Source organism: Rhinolophus sinicus, chromosome 3, assembly GCF_057876585.1.
Source record: "Rhinolophus sinicus isolate RSI-liver-muscle chromosome 3, RSI-T2T, whole genome shotgun sequence".
Lineage (NCBI taxonomy): Eukaryota > Metazoa > Chordata > Mammalia > Chiroptera > Rhinolophidae > Rhinolophus > Rhinolophus sinicus.
The window spans coordinates 118704728-118728900 of NC_142503.1; the positions used below are offsets into that span (position 1 = coordinate 118704728).

General features: G+C 40.2%; 1 protein-coding gene and 1 non-coding gene across 3 annotated transcripts in view; one reads left to right on the forward strand and one right to left on the reverse strand.

Annotated features, from left to right (window-relative positions):
* The window catches only part of SNX6 (sorting nexin 6), a 51916-nt gene extending 33931 nt beyond the window's left edge, over positions 1–17985 (forward strand). Inside the window, exons 11-15 of one of the 2 annotated variants that reach the window (XM_088796881.1) lie at positions 2460–2540; positions 4166–4252; positions 10630–10789; positions 10877–10962; positions 16288–16980. In XM_088796881.1, the coding sequence (XP_088653007.1) occupies positions 2460–2540; positions 4166–4252; positions 10630–10789; positions 10877–10962; positions 16288–16341 (468 nt within the window). In that variant the 3' untranslated portion in view covers positions 16342–16980. Of the gene's footprint in view, positions 1–2459; positions 2541–4165; positions 4253–10629; positions 10790–10876; positions 10963–16287 lie in introns of both variants that reach the window. The other variant, XM_019750455.3, reaches the window with a different exon arrangement.
* Positions 17986–19541: 1556 nt separating this feature from the next.
* On the reverse strand, positions 19542–19705 carry LOC141570899 (U1 spliceosomal RNA). The gene has a single exon (XR_012495342.1). It is a non-coding gene; the product is annotated as a U1 spliceosomal RNA (small nuclear RNA).
* Positions 19706–24173: the final 4468 nt, after the last annotated feature.

Here is a 24173-nt window from a genome sequence, read left to right on the forward strand (position 1 = left end):
TGATTCCTTCTAATGTATTTTTCATTTCAGTTATTGTATTCTTCATTTCTGATTGGTTCTTTTTTATGTTTTCTATATCCATTTTTATGTTTCCTGTCTCTTGTTGTTCTACCTGAGATCATGGAGCATCGGTATAAGCAGTGTTTTGAGCTCTGCTTTTGTCTTCATTTTGTTTAGTTCTTTTTCTGGAGCTTCGTTCTGTTCTTTCATTTGGGACGTTTCTTTGTCTCCTCATTTTGGCTGCCTTCCTGTGTTTGTTTCTATGTAGTAGGTAAAACTGCTATGTTTTCCAGTCTTAGTAGAGTGACCTTTTGTAGTAGTTGTGCTGTGGGGTTCAGTGGCACAGTCTCCGTGTACACACACTAAGCCAGTTGGTGCAGATGTGACCTTTGTGTGGGTTGTGTGTGCCCTCCTGTTGTAGTTGAGCCTTGATTGCTGTTGGCATTTCAGTGGCAGGGATTGATTCTTCGACTGATTGGTTATGTGGACTGGCCGTGGCTACAGTGGAGGGCCTTTGGTGCAGGGGCTGACCCTATGGAGCAGGATTTGCTTTAGCAGGGCTCTGGTGCCTGCCCAGTCTGCCCTTTGGGTGTGTCATTTGTGGAGGTTGTTGTGTGGTGCTCTCGTGTGGTTTGAAGCAAGCCACCAGGTGTGTTAGTTGTTGAGCCTCTTGGGAGAGGCTCTAGTGCAGTCCAAGGTCAGCCACTGCCTTTGACCTGCCCAGGGCCACTTGATATGAGCTACAAAGTAATCTGCGATGGTTGCCACTTGTGCTGGGCTTGGAGGTGCCTGGGAAAGGCCAAGGGGCAATTTGAGGCCAGCTGCTGCTAGTGCCAGTTGGGGCTGCTTAGCAAGAAATATGGGACACACTGAGGCCAGACTCTGTTTGCTTGGGGGCTTGTGAACCTTTGAGAGATTTTAGGAAAGTCTCTAGCATGGAAAAGATACTGGAAGCAACTTTGGTGAGCCTGCAAGTTGGGTGGGGTGGGATCTCAGGGAATCACCAGGGCAGGGCAAACAATGTTAGCTAGGTTAATGGAGCCTGCTTGCACAGGCTAGATTGGGGGGGATGTCAACAAAGGAACAGTGGCTTCTGCTGGCACTTCTGTCTGGGAGAAAGCTGCCCCTCGAGCCCTCACTCTGAAGCCAGACAATTCAGTTCCTCCCCATATGTCTCTGGTGCCTTTTGAGCTCCTGCCCTAACGCTGGAGCTCAGAGCAAGTGAGTTTGTCAGCAAGTAAGTCCATGTATGGGTCCGTTAAGAGGAGTACCAGGAACTCCAGCAACCCTCCATCTCACTCAGCCACAATCTCTGCTGGTTTTCACAGCTAGAAGTTATGAGAGGCTTTTATTCTCATCATTGGAACCCTGGACTGGGGAGCCTATTGTGGGATTGGAACCCCTCACTCCTTGAGGGTGGAGCCTCCATGGCCAAGATATCCCTCCCAATTTTTAACTGCCACACGTGAGTGTGGGCCCAGCCCTTTCCGTGTCTCCATATCTCCTACTAACCTCAACATGGTTTCTGTATATCCTTAGTTATAGGACTTCTGTTCTCAATGATGGGTTTTCTGTAGTTTAGTTATAATTATGATGTGGTCGTGGGAGGAGGTGAGCACAGCGTTTGTTTACTTATTCTGCCATCTTGACTGGAAGCCAGCAAGCAATTTCTCTTGAAGGAGATTGGAGTGGTATATTTCCATAGCCACTACAATCCTTATTTCCTTTAGTGTTTGCATGTTGTTCTGGTTATTCTTGCTGTGTAACAAACCATCCTAAAATCAGTAGCTTAAAACAAAATAGCCATTTTATTATGCTAATGAATTATTTGGGTCAGGAATTTAGAAAGGGCACATCATTGCCTCTGCTCCCTGATGATCTCAACAGGGAAGATGTGAAGGCTGGGGCTGGAATCATCTGAATCACGCATATGTCTGGGGTTCATACTGGCTGTCAGCTGGGACTTTTGCTGGGGCTGTTGACTGTAACACCTACATGTGGCTTTTCTATGGAGCTGCTTAGACTTCCTCACAACATAGTGGTTAGGTTTCAAAAGTGAGCATCCCAGACGATGGCAAGTGGAAGCTGCTAGTTTATAAGGCCTGAGCCTAGAAACTGGCATAACATCACTTTTGTATTGGTCAAGCTGTCTTAGAGCTCAGATTTAAGGGGAGGGGCACATACCATAATGTAAGGAGAGGAGCCATATTTAAAAACACCCAACATTCATGTAGCATGTTATCTAAATTTATCTAAATCAATTTAAGTCAATTTTTAATCTGTTAGGTTAAGAAGTTCCATAAGTTTATTTCTCCATAAAGTAATATTTTTTAAGAAGCATCAAGTTTTTTATGACTTTGTATTGAAGTATATTATACATATAGGAAAGAGCACATAGCAGAAGTGTACATCTCAGTGAACTTTTGCAAATTTAACACATCCATGTAATGAACACCCAGATCAAGAAAGAGAACATTACCAGCAACCCAGATGCCTTGCCCCACCTTCAGCTGCCTTCTGAGTCACCACCTCCTGCAATGGTAACCACTATCCTAGCTTCTAACAGCGTAGATTAGTTCTGTTTTCATATTTTATATAAAGCATTATGCAATATGCATTCTTTTATGCCTGGTTTCATTTACTCAGTATTACGTATATAAGATTCATCCATGTTGTTACATGTAGGTATGTTTCCTTCATTCTTTTTTTTTTTTTTTTTTTTAAATTATATTGGGGAATAGTGTATTTCCCCAGGGCCCATCAGCTCCAATTAGTTGTCTTTCAATCTAGTGGAGGGCGCAGCTCACTATCCCATGGGAGAATTGAACCGGCAACCCTGTTGTTCAGAGCTCGCACTCTAACCAACTGAGCCATCCAGCTGCCCCTATTTCCTTCATTCTTATTGCTGTATAGTATCCCACTGCAAGAATACACCTAAATTTATTTATTTGTTCTACTATCAGTAGGCATTTGGGTAGTTTATAGTTTGGAGCTCTTTGCAAATAGTACTGCCAAAACCATTCTTGTACACCTTCAGCTGAACATAAGTGTATATTTCTGTTGGGTGTAGATAACAAGGAGGGGAATTGTTGGATCATAGGGTATCCATGTGAAAAGCTTTCATAGATACTGCCAAACTGTTTCCCAAAGTAATTGTACCAATTTACATTCCCATCAATATGAATGTGAGCATTGGGATGCTGCACAAGCTTGTAATACTTGGTATCTTTTTTATTTTGGCCATTCTGGTAGACGCATAGGGGTTTTTTTTGTTTTGTTTTGTTTTTAACTTTTTATTTTGACAATAATTTTAGACTTACAGAAAAGTTGTAAGAACAGTACGAAGAGTTTATGTACATGCATCACCCAGATTTCCTGAATATTAATATTTTCTACATTGCTTAAAGTTCTTATATACCAAAAAGTCTGTATCATTTTATTTTCTACCCTTTGTGCACATTTCTTTTTTTAAAGATATGAATTAATTTTTATACATAATACGATTATTAATGATTCCCCTTAATGTCATCAAATATCCAGTACACAGATGTTCCCAGTTGTCTCATAAGTGGCTTTTTACAGTGGAGTTTGAGTCAGGATCCAAACAAGGTCCCACTGTTGTATTTGTATTTCCCAGTGTTGTAGTTGGTTGACAGAGTACATCTATTTTTATTAAACTGTCTCTCCAGACTGAATGATGAGTTCTCATCTTTTTAGCCTGACATGGCTACTTCCCATTTGATCTCAACTCAAACTAACCACATCTGTTTATTAGGTGTCTTCGGGCACATTTTGTTAATATTTTGACTATGTTTTCTGGTTGTCCTCAGCAGGAGGATTGGTTTGAATTACTTAGTCTACCATTATGAACCTATATTATTCAAACATGTGTACATATCAGTTGCCATTGAAATGAATAGAGAGAAAATATAAGTGAAGCTGAAAGGTGATACTGAAATTCATTATAGCCAAGAAATTGAGTGAAATATAGAGTCCTTCCATAAATTCACTAATCTCATTTGATCTTATCAGAGTTACAAAGAAAAGTAACAGACGAGCAGAAAAAGGTTATTTATCACTTTAAATTTGTATAGTAATTAAGAAAGAAAATAGAGTGTAAACTGTAAGTGCTGATTAAATGCCCAATTTGTTTCCCTTTTTCTAGAAAATAGAAGCACGAGTGTCTGCTGATGAAGACCTCAAACTTTCTGACCTTTTAAAATATTACTTAAGAGAATCTCAAGCTGCTAAGGTAACTGTTGTTCAAATAGACTGTTTTACAAAAAGCCATCTCTTTAGCGGTTGTTAAACTTAAGGTTATTTAAGATGATTTATCTCTTGATTTTAAATTATATTTTGAAGTGAAATTTTTTTTCTCACTTTAGAAATTGTAGATCAGGGAACCCCCACATAAACGTTTTCTCAGTAAACTTCTGATACAATATAGTATGGAACTTTTTTTGTTTTTTAATGAATTGGGTGTATTAATTCAAGTAAAATGCCTGCGAAAACAAAAGTAAAACCCCCAAATATCAATTGTATAGCTAAAGGATTCCTAATTTGATCTATATAAGTCCTCTGTTGAGGGTGAGAGAACTATAAAACAAGGATATTTTTTACTTTAAGGCAACTCAAATTTCCTTTTGGAAATCTGTCTATGTGCAAGACTAAAACTCTTACTAATCAAAAAAATGTTTAAAAATAACATCTTGAAAGCACTGAAAACTGGGTGGCTCGGATACTTCAAAATCTGTGTTAATTTATGGATTGAGACATTGTACAGAAAATTCCCATTTGATCAGTGGTGAACACCTAACCCTTTTAACTTTGAGGACTTGGATACTTGCAAATGTACCATCCATATCAAGTTATTTTAAATCGGATGGTATCTTATAAACTATTTACATTGGATAACCAGGATAAAATGAATTGTTCACTTTTGAAGATTTTAAATTCATTATTTTATTATAATATGTAGTTGTTAATAGATAACTTTTTAGAACAGGACATAACTAAAAGTAAATCTAATTTTTTTGGTAACCACAAGAATGAATTAAAATTTAATTATAAGAATAAAACTACAATGAGGTATCACTACACAACTTAATTAGAATGGCTAAAATGAAAAAATTCTGACAAAAATTACAGCAATTGGAACTTTCATAGTATTGGGACTGTGATACAGTACTTTGGGAAAGTGTTGCAGTTTCTTTAAAAATTAAACATAGGCTACCCTGTGTCCCAGTAATTCCAGTTTCAGGTATTTGAAAGCATATGTCCCCACAGATGTTCACAGCAGCTTTATTTGTAATAGCCAAAAACTGGCAACAACCCACATGTCCACCAAAAAGTGAGTAGATAAACAAATAGTGGTACAGGGCCGGCCCGGTGGCTCAGGCGGTTAGAGCTCCGTGCTCCTAACTCCGAAGGCTGCCGGTTCGATTCCCACATGGGCCAGTGGGCTCTCAACCACAAGGTTGCCAGTTCAATTCCTCGAGTCCCGCAAGGGATGGTGGGCTCTGCCCCCTGCAACTAAGATTGAACACGGCACCTTGAGCTGAGCTGCCTCCCGGATGGCTCAGTTGTTGGTTGGAGCGCGGGCTCTCAACCACACAGTTGCCAGTTCAATTCCTCGACTCCCGCAAGGAATGGTGGGCAGCGCCCCCTACAACTAAAAAATTGAACACGGCACCTTGAGCTGAGCTGCCGCTGAGCTCCCGGATGGCTCAGTTGGTTGGAGCCTGTCCTCTCAACCACAAGGTTGCCAGTTCAATTCCTCGACTCCCGCAAGGGATGGTGGGCTGTGCCCCCTGCAACTAGCAACAGCAACTGGACCTGGAGCTGAGCTGTGCCCTCCACAACTAAGACTGAAAGGACAACAATTTGACCATTGTTCCCCAATAAAGTCCTGTTCCCATTCCCTAGTAAAATCTTTAAAAAAAAAAAAAACAAATAGTGGTACAACCAGCTGTACAATGAAATGCTACTCAGCAATAAAAAGGAATTAACTACTCATACATGCAACAACATGGGTGAATCCCAAAATAATTTTGCTGAGTGAAAGATGCCAAACAGTAAAAACCGTAGTTTATACTAGAGTTCACTCTTAGTGTTGTACATTCTGTAGGTTTCAACAAATAATGTAATGACATGTATCCACCGTCATAAGTATCATAAAGTGTAGTTTCACTGCCCTAAAAATCCTGTGCTCCATTTATTCATCCTCCTTCCCTCCAACCCCTTTTGATTTTTTATTATTATTATTATCTCCATAGTTTTGTCTTTTCCAGAATGTCATATAGTTCGGCTTTTTCAGATTGGCTTTTTTTCATTTAGTAATATGCATGTAAGTTTCCTCTATGTCTTTTCATGGCTTGATAACTCTCTTTAGCACGGAATAATATTCCCTTGTCTGGTTGTACTAAATTTATCCACTCACCTATTGAAGGACATCTTGGTGGTTTCCAAGTCTTGGCAATTATGAATAAAGCTGCTATACACATCCACGTGCAAGTTTTTGGGTGAACATAAGTTTTCAACTCCTTTGAGTAAATACAAAGGAGCTCAATTGCTGAATCATATGGAAAGAGTAAGTTTAGTTCTGCCAAACTGTCTCCCAAAGTGGCTGTATCATTTTGCATTCCCATCAGCAATGAATGAGAGTTCCTGTTGCTTCACATCCTCACAAATATTTGGTGTTATCGGTGTTGTGAATTTTGACCATTCTAACAGATGTGTAGTGGTATCTCTTTGTTTTAATTTGCATTTCCCTGATGACATATGATGTGAAGCATATTTTGACATGCTTATTTGCCCTCTATGTATCTTCTTTCATGAGATGTCTGTTAAAAAATTGGTCTTTATATAGTCAATAATATTGTAAAGATTTTATAGGGTGTCAGATGGGCACGTCCTATTAGGGAGACCACTTCATGGACAGTGTAGATGCTTGACCACTGCACTGTACACCTGAAGCCGAAGCTGAAGCTGAATAATATTGTATGTCAACTATAATTTAATACAGTCACGGGATATGGAGTCCAGCACAGGAAATAGAGTCAATGGAATTATAATAGATATATACGATGTCAGAGGGGCAATAGATTGGGGGAGGGGAGTTATCTCTTTGTGAGGAGTGAAATGTCTAACTATTGTTTTGTACACCTGAAGCTAATAATAAAAAAAAAAATTGGTCTTTAGCCCATTTTTTTAATTGGGTTGTTCATTTTCCTATTGTTGAGTCATAAGAGTTCTTTGTATATTTTGGATAGCAATCCTTTATCAGATATATCTTTTACAAATATTTTCTCTTGGTTTGTGGCTTGTCTTCTCATCCTCTGGAGAGTGTCTTGCATAGCAGGAAATTTTAATTTTAATGAAGTCCATCTTATCAATTATTTATTTCATAGATCATGCCTTTAGTGTTGTATCTAAAAAGTCATCACCAATCCCAAGGTCATCTGGATTTTCTCTTATGTTATCTTCTAGGTGTTTTATAGTTTTGCATTTTATATTTAGGCCTATAAACCATTTTAGGGTAATTTTTGTAAAAGGTGTAAGGTCTGTGTATAAATTCATCTCTTTGTACGTGAATGTCCAGTTTTCCCGGCACCATTTGTTGAAAAGACTTTTTTTTCCCATTGTATTGCCTTTGCTCCTTTATCATAGATCAGTTGACTGACTATATTTGTGTGAGTCTAGTTATAGGCTCTTTTCTGTTCTGTTGATCCAGTACCACACCATCTGGATTGCTACAGCTTTGTAGTAAGGCTTAAAGTAGTGTCAGTTCTCTGACCTTGTGATTCTTCTTTAATATTGTGTTGATTATTCTGTGTCTTTTGCCTCTCTGCATAAACTTTGGAATTAGTTTGTCAGTATCTACAAAACAACTTGCTGGGATTTTGATTGAGATTGTGTGGAATCTAAAGGTCAAGTTGAACTGATTTTTACAATATTGAGTATCCCTATCCATGATCATGAAATACCTATTTATTTAGTTCTTTGATTTCTTTTTTCAGAGTTTTGTGGTTTCCTCATACAGATTTTGTACATATTTTGTTAGATTAATACTTAAGTATTTCATTTTATGGGGTGCTAATATAGTATTGTGTTTTTAATTTCAAATTTCACTTGTTCATTGCTGGTATGTAAGAAAGCCGTTGACTTTTGTGTTTTAATGTTGTATCCTACAACCTTGTTACACTCATTTATTAGTTCCAGGAGGTTTTTTGTAGATTCTTTCAGATTTCTACATGAACAATCATATGTCATCTGTGAACAAAGATAGTTTTATTTCTTTCTTCCCAATCTGTATACTTCCTATTTCCTTTTCTTATTGCATTATCTAGGACTTCTAGTACTGTGTTGAGAAAGAGTGGTGAAATGGGACATCCTTGTGTTGTTCCTAATGTTAATGGGAAAGCTTCTAGTTTCTCATTATAATAATTGTGATGTTAGCTATAGCTTTTTTGTAGATGTTCTTTATCAAGTTGAGGAAGTTCCTTCTATTCCTAGTTTGCTGATACAGTCAATTAATTGTTGACAAACGTGTTAAGACAGGTTAGTGGGGAACAGAATAGACTTTTCAACAAATGGTGCTGGGACAACTGAAAAGTCACGTGAGAAAGAATACTATAATGTTGGACCCTTCTTACATCATATATAAAAATTTACTCAAAGTGGATTAGAGACTTAATTAAACGTAAGACCTAAAACTACGTGTAACTTTTTTCTCCCCTTCTTCCACCCCCGCCCTCCCTCCTTCAAGCCGCTGTTTCTCAGTCTAGTTGTGTAAACACAGCTCCCTGGCCCAGGCTGGTATTATGAGGCTTGCGCTCCCCTCTCTGAGGTAGTCGGTCGCCGTTCGTTGGTTGGCTGACCGCTCATGGCAGCTCTCGCCGGCTGCCAGATGCTCACGCTGGCTGCCAGCCAGCGCCGGCCACTCATGACAGCACTCTGTAGCCCAGTCCGACCTCTGGCTGCTCACTGCAGCCCAGCTCCAGGGAGAGCCCTTGTTCACAGTCTTTGCTGTAGAGGCCGCAGCTCACTGGCCCATGTGGGAGTCAAACCGTCGGCCTGGGCGTTAGGAGCATGGCGCCTCACCCCACCCCTGAACCACCAGGCCGGCCAGTTGTATAACATTTTTAGAAGAAAACATAAACAAATCTTTGTGACCTTCGATTAGGCATTGGTTTCTTAGATATGACACAAAACACAGCAAACAAAAAAATAAATAAATTAGACTATTAAAATTAAAAACTTTTGTGTGTCTGAAGACATTATCAAGAAAAGTGAGGGGCGACCAAATGACTCACTTGGTTAGAGCGTGCGCTCTCAACAACAAGGCTGCTGGTTGAATTCCCTCATGGGATGGTGGGCTGTGCCCCCTGCAACTAAGATTGAAAATGGCAACTGGACTTAGAGCTGAGCTGTGCCCTCCACAACTAGATTGAAGGACAACGACTGATGGGTCCTGGAAAAACACGGTTCCCCAAAATTCCCCAATAAAAATTTTTAAAAAGAAAAGTGAAAAAAACCCACACTAGGAGAAAATATTTATAAATCATGTAATTCCCTATAAGCTGGCATCCAAAATATATAAAGAACTCATAACTCCATAAAAAGACAAATAGCCCAATTTGAAAATGTGTAAAGGACTAAAATAAACGTATACACAAATCGCTAATGAATACATTTAAAAAAAGGTTCAACATTATTAGCCATCAGGGAAATGCAAATCCAAACCACAATGAGGGTTTTTTTCTTCACACCCACTAGGTAGTTTTAATCAGAAAGAAAGATAGCAAGTGTTGACAAGGATGTGGAGAAACGGGAGCACGCACACAGTGCAGCCAGCCACTTTGGAAAACAGTCTGGTGGTTTTCAGTAGTTTCAATGTAGAGTTACCAGGTGACCCAGTAATTCCACACCTAAGTAATGAGATACAAAAGAGAAATGAAAACATGTCCACACAAAAACTCTACACAGATGTTCATAACATTACTCAGACAAATAGTGGAAACAAACCAAATGTCTATCACTGATGATAAATCAATGTGGAATATTTGTACAATGAAATATTATTCAGAAGTAAAAAGGAGTGAAGTACTGATTGATTCATGCTGTCACAAGGATGAATTTGAAACTTTATGTTAAGTGGGAAAAGCCATACACAAGAGGCTACTTTTTATATGATTCCATATAATGAAATGTCCAGAGTAGGCAAATCTGTAGAGACAGAAAGCAAATTAATGGTGGGGGGAGGGAGAGGAATGGATGGAGAGTGACTGTTAATGGATATGGGGTTTCTTTTTGGGTGATGAAAATGTTCTAAAATTGATTGTAGTGATGGTTACACAACTCTGGGAGCATCCTAAAAACCACTGAATTGTATACATTGAATGAGTGAGCTATATGGTATGTGAATTATATCTCAGTAAAGCTGTTATTAAAAAAATTTAGAAGAGTAACTGGAATGTGGCGTTCACTGTATAAGTGTTAGCTCTGATGACGATGATTGGGGGGGGGGGGGGGGTGGTGGTGGTGGTGGTGGTGGTGGTGGTGGATGGAGTGTAACTACCAGAAAAGAAACATGCAGCATATATTATTGTGAAGCATTCTGTTTTATAGGATCTCCTTTATCGAAGATCTAGGTCATTAGTGGATTATGAAAATGCTAATAAAGCATTGGATAAAGCAAGAGCAAAAAATAAAGATGTTCTGCAAGCTGAAACGTCCCAACAATTATGTTGTCAGAAATTTGAAAAAATATCTGAATCTGCAAAACAAGGTACTGTTATATTAACCTTTAATCATAAGGTATGCTTTATATTAGTATATATAAATTAAAGCTAATTCTAATTTCTTTTGTTCACAGAACTCATAGATTTTAAAACAAGAAGAGTTGCTGCATTCAGAAAAAATTTAGTGGAACTGGCAGAGTTAGAACTGAAGCATGCAAAGGTATTGTCATATTAAAGATTTAATAATTTAAGGAATTTATAACTTAGAATTGAATCATTTATGAAATTGATTCTAAGGGATACTGTAAGAACTATTTCTGAATTGGAATTATGTTATCCAAGATTATTTCACGCCTTAAAAATATTTAGTTTTAGTAGATAAATATCCTTATAGTGTTTACTTTGAAGTAAGCCCTTTCTTGTAGTTAACATAAAGATAAAGCTTGGCCCAAACCTTATGGTAATTTTTTAAATGGAGAATCTTAGGATTGAGAGGGATTTTGAAGGTCATCTAATTCAAACAAGAATAATATCTATAATGTCTCTGATGATCAGCTCTGCAAGACTGTAGTAACTAATATGGAAACCAGTATCATTTTTTGATTAGTTGTTTAAAAAAATACATCTTTCTTAATATAAATATTGCTTAAACATTTATTTAATATTGCTATCTTCAGAGGGACTAAAAATTAAAAATGTATTCAAAATTCCCCAAACTATAAATAAATATTAAAGAAATCTAAATAAACTTTTAAATGTTATTTTTTTGATACACTTATAGCATTTACACTTCTGAAGTTATTAAAGCCTAAACACAAATCTGCTTCTTTGTAACTGACATATTGGTGAAAGTTTTGTCATGTAAAATACAAGAAAGATAAGTTTTCATTCCACTTTTACAGTTTACCCTTCAGATATTTGAATAGTTTGTATTATCCGTATATCTTCTGTCCTCCAGGCTAGACATCCTTGGGCTAAATATTTTTCATCCCATAACACCTCAACAAGGTTTTTATATTATTACCCTCTTGTTGTTGCTTTTTAAAATATTACTCCTGGAAATAAAAACATTTTTCTCTACATGGACGGATTATTGTACACATTTCTTCTTACAGCATGTTTTATATGTATAAGTGTTTTTTTTACTTTCATATTGCACTAGCTTTATTTGGCTTATAATCACACCTTTTTTTTTCCATTTTTGTAGTAAACAAAATTTACCATCTTAACCATTTTTAAATTTTATGGTTCAGTAGTGTTAGGTACATTCACATTGTGCTACAGATCTCTAGAATTTTTTTCATTTATTGAGCATATAATATTTGAAATGTAATTGCAGGTCACATTTATGTCTTAAATGTTAGCTTGCTACTTTTATCCCAATGTATCCCAATCTTTTGGAAACGTGGATTTGCTCATACAGTAAGTACTTCACTGTTATACTAGTTAATCCTCCCAAGTGATGGACATTTGTAATTTGTATGAACTTAACCTTTTATGTCTTCATCTAAATTTTTATTTAAAAGTTTGATCCAGGACCCAAGGAATCAACATTTGTTAATCTAATTGTAAAAGTACGTGGCACCAAAAAAGTCTCAATTATCAGTTCCTCCCTTTATTTCTGTACTAATTGGTATTAACTTATTTTCTGTGGTTGTAGTTATTTATATAGTTATGAATTCACCTATTTATATTATCATCAACCATTATTTCTCCATTTTATCTATTAAGGATATAAGAAGTGTCAAATTCTTCATTAAAATCAAGATATATTGTTGTCTGATTTCTTGGTCTGATAACCTTGTCAGAAGAAAATGCTTTGATAAGCTTGGCATGGTTTATATTTACTAAACCTTTGTTGGTTTCTAATGTTCATTGTTTTTGTTCTTTTTAAAGAGGTTATAAACTAGGATTTTGTTACAGATGGAGGAGGGGTTGGCAAACTGCAGCCTGTGAGCCAGGAGTGGCATTTATGTTTTTAAATGGTTATTTTTAAAAAGCAAAAGAATATTTCATGGCATGTGATAATTCTATGAAATTCAAATTTAATCTGTAAATAAAATTCTATTGGAATATAGCCAAGCTCATTCATTCATGCTTTGTCTATGATTGCTTTCACAGAACTACAGCAAAGTTGAATAGCTGAAACAGAGACCGAATGTCTCTCAAAGTCTAAAATGTTTACTATTTAGCCCTTTACTGAGTTTGCTGACCCCTACTACAGACTGATGTCAGCCTCTGATTTCCAGATTTTATATTTTTTCAAATCCTTTCTGAAATGTGTTCTCTGTGTTGAACTTTCTGATAGCTCTTCTAGTCCAATGGCTCTTAACTGGAGGCAATTTTGCTTCCCAGGTTACATTTAGCAGTTTCTGGAGACATTTGTGTTTGGCACATAGTGGGTAGAGGCCCGGGATGCTGCTAAACATCCTACGATACACAGGACATCCCCCACAAGGCAGGGATTATACGGCCCAAAATGTTCGGATTGCCAAGGCTGAGAAACCCTGCTCTGTTGTCTAAGATCTCTTAATGATTTTATAAATCTGAACAGAGGCCCATTTTGGTCCCACAATCCACATAAATTGTTCCATAAATACTAGATATTAGTTAAATTTACAACAAGATGGTTTGAAAGTACTTTGAATTTCACTTATTATAACTGGGATACATATTGCCACATAGTTGAAATCTGGTTATACAGAAAACTAAGTAGTTTAATCACTTTTGTGTCCTTGCAAATGGTTTCAGATTCTTTATTAATGAAGTATGATAAGGACAGTAAAAAAAAAAAAAGTGATGATGTTGATGATGAGGGTTTGAAATGAGTCCTCATATGCCCTGTTGGAAAGTTGTGAGTTAGAGCACACCCTTTGGGAGGGCAGTTTGGCGGGGTGTCTGCAGGGTGTGCATCTTTTTGACTCAGCAGTCCCACTTGAGAAATAATACCTTTAAGAAGATGATTTTACAAATATAGACAGGCTCAAAGTTATTTGTTACTATCCTATTGTTATACTGGCAAAAAATTGACATTAACCTGAACAGCTGAAATTTTTAAATGTTTATTTTCACTTAATTTCAGACTTTCAGAAAGTTTTAAGAAAAGTACAAAGAATTCCTGGATACTCTTCACCCAGATTCTCTAAATGTGCATATTACCACATTTGCTTTGTCCTCCCCTTCCTGCCCTCCCCACCTTTATACACATACCCACACATATCTGTACACACTTATTATTGTCTTATGCCATTTGAGTAAGTTGCCTCTTCACTCTTAAACACTTCAGTGTGAGTTTCCTAAAACCAAGTAATTCTCCTAAATCCTCATTATAATAATAAAGATCAGGAATTTATACTGATACAAAGTTTATCTAATCCACAGGCCTTTATTCACATTCCACCAGTTGTCTCAATGTCCTTAATGTCAAAAGGATGATGTGTTGCATTCAGTGCATGCATATTTATTTATTTATTTATTTATTTATTAAGATTTTATTGGGGAAGGGGAACAGGACTTTATTGGGGAACAGTGTGTGTACTTCCAGGCCTTTTTTCCAAGTCAAGTTGTCCTTTCAATCTTAGTTGTGGAGGGCGCAGCTCAGCTCCAGGTCCAGTTGCCATTTCTAGTTGCAGGGGGCGGAGCCCACCATCCCTTGCAGGACTTGAGGAATTGAACCGGCAACCTTCTGGTTGAGAGCCCACTGGCCCATGTGGGAATCGAACCGGCAGCCTTCGGAGTTAGGAGCATGGAGCTCTAACCGCCTGAGCCACCAGGCCAGCCCCCACATATCTTTTTAAACTTCTTTAATCTGGAGAAGTTCCTGAGTCTTTGTATTACATAACATCGGGCACTGTTAAAAGCACAGGCCTACAGAATGTCCCTCAATTTGAGTTTGTCTAATGATTGGGTTTATATTAGGTACTTTTGGCAAAAGTGCCACAGAGCTGATGCTCAGATTTTCTCACCACATCCTATCAGCAGGCACATGCTTACTGGCAATGTATAACTTTGATCATTTGGTTAAAGTGATGTCTACAGGTTTCTCAATGGCAAAGTTACTTTTTTTTTTTCAGGACTTTATTGGAGAATAGTGTGTACTTCCAGGACTTTTTTCCAAGTCAAGTTATTGTCCTTTCAATCTTAGTTGTGGCGGGCGCAGCTCAGCTCCAAGTCCAGTTGCCATTGCTAGTTGCAGGGGGGCGCAGCCCACCATCCCTTGCGGGAGTCGAACCGGCAACCTTGTGGTTGAGAGGACGCACTCCAACCAACCGAGCCATCCTGGAGCTCAGTGGCAGCTCAGCTCAAGGTGCCGTGTTCAATCTTAGTTGCAGGGGGCGCTGCCCACCATCCCTTGTGGGACACGAGGAATTGAACTGGCAACCTTGTGGTTGAGAGCCCCACTGGCCCATGTGGGAATCGAACCGGCAACCGTCGGAGCTAAGAGCATAGAGCTCCAACCACCCGAGTCACCTGGCCGGCCCCAAAGTTACTATTTTATACTGACACAATGCTTATCTAATCCACAGGCCTTTATTCACATTCCACCAGTTGTCTCAATAATGTCCTTAATGTCAAAAGGATAATGTGTTGCATTCAGTGCACATATTTTACACTGTGGAATTAAGAAGTATTCTGCAGGGATTCTTAAATATCCCATCCCTCAACTGGCACTATCAAATAGAACTTTGTGCAATGATGGAATTATTCTATAATCACCACTATCCAGTATGGTAACTACTAGCCTCATGTGGCTGTCGAACATGTGAAATGTGGGTAGTGCAACTGAGGAACTGAGTTTTTATTTTCTTTCAATTAAAGTAAGTTTAAACTGTAGATAGCTGTACGTAGCTAATGGCTACAGTATTGGCATTTTAACCTCACACTGCTTTTTAGCTTCTATTCATGAATTTTGAATCAGTATTATGATGGTTGCCAAATGGTCATTTTCTAATTCCATCATTCTTTATACATTACAGTTGACTTTCTACTCGTAAGGAAGAGGTTTTCCTTCACCCCCATTTATATATTAATGTAATCTAAATATACTTAAATTTGTCTTTATACATGTCTAAATGTAGATGCCAGTTCATGTCTTTTACAAATGGGTGCTTAGGTATGAATTTTATAGAATACTTGTGTATGTAATCTTACTATTTTTATAAAAATTGCTATAAATCTATGCTGATGAATATTTTAATGGCTAAAGGAAAGTGATAACCTATCTTATAGTCAGAAAATGTTCAGTAGTTTAACTTGGACACAGAGGACATATTTTATCCCTCATTAGAACATGCCAAATAATTTAAAATATTAATATTGTTTAGATGGAAATTTACTGAAGAATCTAGTGTGTGGAAAATAATTGTACATGAAACATTATATCATTTTATGTCTATAAACCTTTATTTGTATGTAATAAATAGCTGTTTCTAAAATTGTTCTTTTTTAACAAGTTTGAAGTTATATGATTTCTAATAGTGTATATTTTCAGTAAGACTCTTCCAAGCTATTTGAACTTCATAATTTATTTTCCCTTCCTTTTTAGGGTAACCTACAGTTGCTGCAGAACTGCCTGGCAGTGTTAAATGGAGACACATAAGCCACACTCCACTTTCTGATTAAAAAGGGCTGCCTTCCTTCAGATTGTATTTTTGTTTTCTTAATGATGTTAGGCATTTACTGCTCACTGAAAACAAGAGAAACAGCTGACAAAGTGCATCTACTCTCCTTTCTTTTGAGAAACAATGGAGCGGTGCCGTCCACAGGTGTGCCAGTCTGGTGAAGGCCGCACCCCTGCACCTGCGTGCTCCCAGGGCAGTTGTCACTCCTCGTGCGCTCCTCCTCAAAAGCCCAAAGTTCAGTCTTTTTTAAAGTAGCCTCTATAACTTTATTTTATGAATAGTATTCCTTATGGCTGCCAATCTTATTTACCTTTAAGTAATTTCTGAAGTTTAACCCTTTCAAAAATATATTCTTCAAACAAGATAAAGATTGCCATTACCTTTTTGAATTTTGTTTTTAAAAAGACATTGTATACCACATTAGCTCATTCATGTATCCTGGTAAAGCATATTAATCAGACTTATTTTTAATTAATGAATATTTCTTAGAAGTTTTGGGACAGACTTTATGTAATCTTTCTAAGTATGATTTCTGAAAAAAAGCAAATGCATTAGTATGTTTGCCTTAAACTTGTAGACTAAACCAACTATTGTCAAATAAACAGTGATAACAGTGATGGTTTTTAATTCTGTGGTCATTGTATCACTCTAAAACCTGGAGTAGCCATAATAAATCTACTCCTATATAATGCTAGACAGAGCAGGTCTTAATTTTTCTTCCTTTAAAGTAGCATAGTGAATCAAGTTCACCAATCCCTTTACAAAAGAATGAACTGCTTCTCTGCTTTTAGCACTTCATAGAAAATGGAATTGGACAGAGGCAGGTTAGGAACAACTATTTCTAAAATGCAGGAGCTAAGAATATGGTCTGTTACGGTTTCCTGGATTCATCCCTAGCTCAGCCAATTAACCATGTGACATGACATTGAGCTACTTGGTATGTAGAGAGAAAGAGCGCTGCTACAGAGAACAATAGCACTTGACATGGGGAAGATACTGCAATATAAAGGGTCCAAAAGGATACTAATTATCAGTAGTTATATTACAAATATTGCCTTTCTAATGTGAATGAACATTATGTAATACCTAGTTTAAAATTAGATTGAGTGGTTGGATTTTTCTACTGTCTTTCTCTAATTTTTATCCTGTTTGGAAACCACAGGCATTTGGGTTGGTCACCCCTCAGATGGGTTCTTAGTTTGCGTCTTCCCAAACCCTCCTGAAGAAGGCTTGGCCTGCCAGACTAGTCACTGGTGATTCCAGCCTTCCTCTGCAGCATGTTCTCTTGCCTCACTGCTGTGCTGGTTAATGTTTCTCTCTCTAATGTTTCCCGATGCCCTTTGAACTGTTGATTTTTCTGTTGGCTGAGAGATCTGTGTGTTTTGTCCTTCATGTCACCTTCACTGGTCAAAATGGACCCATGTGATGCTCATCAGTGGGTGAACATGGGACGGAGAGCCCTAGCTTCTGGATTTGGTGCACTTCCTTCACCCGGTGCCCTTGGCCTCAGGCAGGTTCACTTGACCTCTTTCTGCCTCAGTTTCTCTGCTATAAATGACATGTTGACCTACCTCACAGGGGTGTTGTGAGGATTAATAAATGTTGGTACAGTGCTTTGGAAATGTGAAGATGCTGTGTAAATGCTAAGAAATGTAAGTACAGGGCAAAAAGATAATGGTCCACATACCCATCAGCTAGTCTGTCTGTACCAAGGTGGCCTTTGGGGGTAGGGCATGGAGTGCACGATACATCCTTAGGCCCCCTACATTTTAGAGCACTTGGGGTGGGGGCAGTGTGTAGGCAGGGCAGTGGGTTGCTTAATGTATAAAGGAGATGACTACCACACCACGCAAGGATTTTCTCACTAACAAATCGTACAAATTACGTATAGAATGTATGTTACTCCCTCAACTTAGGATAGATTCTACTTTGCACCTCCAGAACAATTGAAACATTCCATAGCTCATTGCTTGTCCCTTAAAAAAAGAGAGGCCTGGATTTCACTGTTCATTGAGTTGTGGCATTCAATTAAACATTTACTGAACATCTTTCCTGGGGAACAAAAGATGAAACAGGAAGATGCCAAGTGGGAGAGACCAAGCCCTATACGGACAGTCTAGGTTTCTATCAAGTGATAATGCTTTGTGCTCTTGGAGGAACAGAGCAGGCCAGGGAGTGGGAACGGCCAGGGGAGCCAACAACGGCGTGGGGAACCAGGGGAGCGAGACGAATGGGGTTTATGCGAGGAGAGTGGAGGATGGCAAGAGAGGAAATCGCAAACGACAGTGAGCGGTCAGGCGTGTAGACCATTGAGGCTGAAAGACGGGTACCTAGTTTGGAAAAGCTTATACAATATTCTTAATGTTTCGTAGTAGTAAAAGTATGGAAGTTGAGCTCAAACTGATCTTTCTGAAGCGAGGCACTATGCAGAAAAGAAAATGGAGAAAAACGGGAGAGGGGGCAAGGGCGGTTGGTTTAAAAGGAAAAGCTGTGTGGGAGGACAGCGAGCGACTCAAGGCCTTAAAACCAGGGCGTGAAATGCTATTTGAATCTTCACCGTACGCCGTCTCTGGGTAAAGAGACGGGAACGTGTCCACTTTCACCCACGCCCCCGTCCTCTTTCTCTGTTGACATGCGATGTAAAAACTAGGGGGAGAGAGAGAGCTCTACATTAAGCAGGCTGTAAGCTTGGTTAGAAGTAACTACAGCAACGACCTGCTTGGATGGACAAGACGTCTTTCGCCCCTGCTCGTTCCCACCCTACCAAGTTCAACCGACCAGCCTTTTGCTTCGGGGTTCGCTGTGGTTTTCTGCGGGTGAAAAAGCCGAACTGGGAGTAGAAAAGAACAAAGAAAGCCAAAACTTCAGTTGCCGTGACTGACAAGAATTAACGTCACGCGTCACGGTGAAATGAGCTCTCCGGCGAACAAGGGTCAGTTTCGGGAAGAGATTTCTCGACCTGCTTTCTTCTTAGAGAACTTTCAACACAAAACCTGGTAGCAAGTATGAGATCGCGGGCTTAAACCCAATGAGGCGCTCAGAAAACTTCAACCAGACACAACTGGTAGAAAATGCACGAAATACAAGCGCAAATAAAACCACCGTAGGAAAAAAGTTTCGGGAGACGGCTGAACGCTGAACCCGTAACAAAACTTCTACTTTTAGTACCAGAAAACGCCAGGGGAGAGCGCGAACGCAGTCCCCCACTACCACAAATTATGCAGTCGAGTTTCCCACATTTGGGGAAATCGCAGGGGTCAGCACATCCGGAGTGCAATGGATAAGCCTCGCCCTGGGAAAACCACCTTCGTGATCATGGTATCTCCCCTGCCAGGTAAGTATGAGTTGCTCGGCCCGCAGCGGCCCCGACCCGCGAGCTCGCCTCGCCCTTCACGCACGGTCACTTCTCTCACGCGGCCTCCGCACCCTCGCTGCCTCGGGGCCCCTCGCCCCAACCTCGCCCATCGGGAAAGCAACCTCGGGAGCATTTGGATCTCGGGACGCGCGGGACGTGGGGGCGCGGGCTGAGCACGACCGGCAGCCTCTGCGCGCCCTGCTCATCCCCATACGCCACGCCCTTGTCGTGACGTCCCCGGCGTTCTTTTCCCTACGAGGGCGACGGAAGTAGAGTCAGATCTGCTCTGACTCTTGTAGTTCCGAGGAGTGTTCGTTCGTAGCTTAAAGTTACATCGAGGGGTTCGATCTTCTCACCGTCTTTTTCTAATCTTTTCCCCTAGCGGGAAATAGCAGTTCGGGCTTGTCAGCCCTCGGTTAGGTTTCTAGTTTGTTTCCCTTTTTATGTCTGACTTTGTGACCTGGAGCAGGTGAAGGGCAGGTTTGCTTGACCCCTAGGTTCCTCTAGATATGATGCACTGACTGTGTCAAGCGAAAAATATGAATGCATAAATATGTGTAGTATGCTACCCTTTGGGGAAAATATGAAAATAGGAAAAAAAAAACAGATGACTTGAGCGCAGTACATTGACTATAAGCATCTTCGAGTATGAGGACGAGAACTGCAAACAAATACTGAAGAGCCCCACAGCAAGTTTATCTTTGATAGCTATGTGGTTGTAACAGTTGTGTAATGATGCTGTATTGTAGGAATGAGCTAATGAGTAAATGGTTATTGGGAGTCAAGGTTCTCACTGTTGGAGGAGGTAGAAAGAAATATGGAATGGGGGAGGGGACGAAGGAACCATGTGTTCAGTTGGAAATTGGAATTGAAGATGTCAGTACGGGCTCGTTATTTTTAATAGATACACATATGTGTAGGGAATATACGCACTTCCCAGCGCCATCCACTGAAGAGGCCTAGGAGCAAAGACACCCAATAGCAATGAGCATACCTAGTGTCCTGCTCTTGCTTCCTGAATGCCATTCCCCGCTAAGAAGAACCGCTGCTCTTTGGAGACAGAGATGATTTTTCAAGAGTCAGAGAAGGTGACTCCATCCCTGGACGAGCCTGGAACATTGTTGTGCCAGAAAATAAGGAAATGCTTCAAAAATTAGATGAATATCTCAAAAGGTAGCTAACTTGACGGGGCTTCCATAAATCCAATCTGAGAACCTCTGAACGTCCAAGTAAAAAGTCACAGATTAGAAACAACTGACTAACAACCGTATTGATTGTACATAAGGGAAGTGTTGTCACGCAGCGGGTCAGCAGCCTACCCGGCTGTCCTCTCGTACCTACCCCTAAAGAAAAGAGAGTCTGTGACATTAATCCTTTCAGGGACTTGGCTTCACTTTTGTGCTTACACCTTATATATCTCCCTGTTAGGCTCCAGAGGATGGCTGGTTAGTCAACGACAAGAAAGATGGGGGCGGGGGGGGGGGACAACTCAAGCCAGGCACAGTCGAATGGGGACCAGCAGGAGAACCCATGGGGACCAGCAGGAGAACCCACGGGGTTGATAGAGGTGGGCATAGACCCCCACCTTCCCCCGGTTTTAAGGAGAGCTTCTGCCTTTGTGGCTGCATTCCTTCCCACGACCTGCTTGGGAAGAGATTCAATGGTGCAGTAACATCAGTTCTCCATCTATCCATTTCAGTAAGTTTCAGCATAAAGGTTTTGGCTCTTGGGGAGGTACATCCTGAAATTGAAGGTCCAGCTGTTTGCAGGCAAGGGTAATTAGTTCAAATCAGTTTCTTAGTATAATGTGTGAAATTCACAGACCTTGGAGAAAACAATGTTGCTTTCTTGTGTGTGCATGCATAAAAGCCAAAAGGCCGCCGCCGCCCCCCCCCCATTGGGTTGGGATTGGGGGGGGGGGCTCTCAGTCCTTTGAGGCTGTGAGACCCTTGGCCCCTGTTTCATAACTTTCTTGATTTCTGTTTCTTACTTTCTTAACCCTTCGCCGCCCCTTCTCGTTCGCTCACTGCCCGTGTTGCTGCGCTGGACGCGACAGGGAAGGAAGGAAAGTTCTTCCTTACAATTGAACACCAACTAATAAATATAGAATGAATGATAGAATTAGAAAAATCAACGTTTGGCAATCGTAATGCAAGAGTCATCAATGGATACTAGAAACTGTTGTGGTAAAGTTCGACAAGGAACAGGATATTTACATATCTTCAAATCACCGCCACACAAATTATGTAATAATCACAAAGGGCAAGCCTGGCGAACACCTCCAGGGGCAGATGGTTGCAGTACTGGCCCCATGTGCACCCGTGTGCTTCCGTAATACCCTCTCATCTTGACTCTGGACTTGGCTATGTGACTTGCTTTGGCTAGTGGAACATTAGCAAATGTGACGCAAGCAGGAGATTTTTTGAAAAGCGTTTTCTCGTTGGGACTTGCTCTCACTTGCTGTCCTGAGACCACCATGAGCTGAAGCCTGGGTTAGCCTAGTGGTGGCTAACCTGCAGGAGGTTAGCCTGTTGGAGGAAGCCTGGGTTGGTGAAGATGAACCGTGTCCGCGGAGGTCCCTGAGACTGACCAGGCCCCAAGTGACTGTAGCCATATGGGTGAACCCACTTGAGACCTGAAGAACTGCCCAACTGAACCCAGAATTGCTGATCCAAAGAATTGTGAGCAAATAAAATGGTCATTAATTTGAATCAATCAGTTTTAGGGTGATGTGTTACCCAGCAATGGATAACTGACACACCACCTTAACCGAGTAATCGATGTTAACACCACCAATAACTGAACAAACTGACTTCACGTGCCTCCAAATGTGATGCCCAGAGGAGGACAATATATTAATTTGCTAGGGCAGTCATGATAAAGTACAGGCAAGCTTCATTTTATTGTGCCTCAGTTTCGTGCGCCTCACAGATGTTGCAAGGATGGTGGATAGGCAAGTCCATCCACCAGCAAAAAGATTACGACTCGCTTTTTGTGATACTCACTTTATTATCGTGGTCTGACACCGAAACTGTAATATTATCTCCGAGGTATGCCTGTGTCACCAACTGCGTGGCTTAAAACAACCGATACCTATTCTCTCATTGTTCTGGAAGCTAGAAGTCTAAAATCGGGTGTCGGCAGGGCCACACTCGCTCTAAGACTCTAGGTAGAGTCTTCTCTTGCCTCTTCCCAGCTTCTGGTGGTGACAGTCAATCCCTGGCTTGGCGGTTACATCACCCCAATCTCTGCTTCTGTCATCACATGGCGTTCTCCACATCTCTGTCTTTACATGGCATTTCCTCTTAGAAGGATATCAGTCATATTGGATTAGGGCCCGCTCTAGCAACCGCACCTTAACTTGATTGTACCTGCAAAGATCCTATTTCCAAATACGGTACCAGGGGTTAGGACTTCAACATATTTTTTGGAGGGACGCAAGTCAACCCATAACAGTCACGAAATCATTCATGTAGTCTTTTTTAAAAATGCGTACCTGAACGTGATTATTGGACAACCCCCAAATTGAAATATATTCTACAAAATAACTGGCCTGTCGTCTTCAAAATTGCCTACGTAATGAAATACAAAGAACAACTTGGAACTACTTCAGATTAAAGTAGGTTAAAGAGACATGGCAGCTGAATGCAACACCTGGTTTTAAATTTTCCTTTGGTATAAAGGACATTATTGGGACAATTGATGTGAATTGAATAACGTCTGCAGAGTAAATAATATCGTGTCTATGTCAATTTCTTGATTTTGACCATCGTAATGGGGTTAGGTAAAAAGGATCCTTTGTTTTTAGGAAACACACACTAAGAAAGGAAACTTCCTGAAACAACCAACAATCAAAAAGGATGCTACAATACGTTTCCTCGGATCTTTCCGCAGCGAGAACCTCAGGTAAGCCTTCCCTGACCCTTATAATCGCTAGTCCTGTCTCTTGCCTCGCTTTGCGCCGCAGCACTGACCGCTCACGAAAACACCATAGTTGAATCATTTTGCTCATATCTGGGGGAGATGCACCTTTAACCTCCCCACTTGATCTCAGGACTTTTCTTGGATGGAAGTGAAAAAGACCAACCGGACAACCTGAAAGAGGCCACCGAACCTCCCAGGACGGAAATGTGACGTTTCTGTTCGTTCGATTTTCAGAGACGACGTATCACCCCTCCGCGGCCCACGCGTCTACCTCGGGAACCGACGCCTTGCCAACATTCTCAGTTCAAGTTTTCCTTTCACTGTTGCAAGATTGGGTTACTGCCTAATCTGGAAGAAAGCTCATGAATGAGAATTAAAACAATTTCATATCAAATTGGTGTCGAAACTCTGATCTTAGTATTTAACGTTTAATTGACACTCTGTGTGTCATTTTCGCTGAGACGGTGGTGAGACCAACCCCGAGCCCTGACCCCCGCCCCCTCGGTGGGGCCTAACTGCTGGGCACCCGGC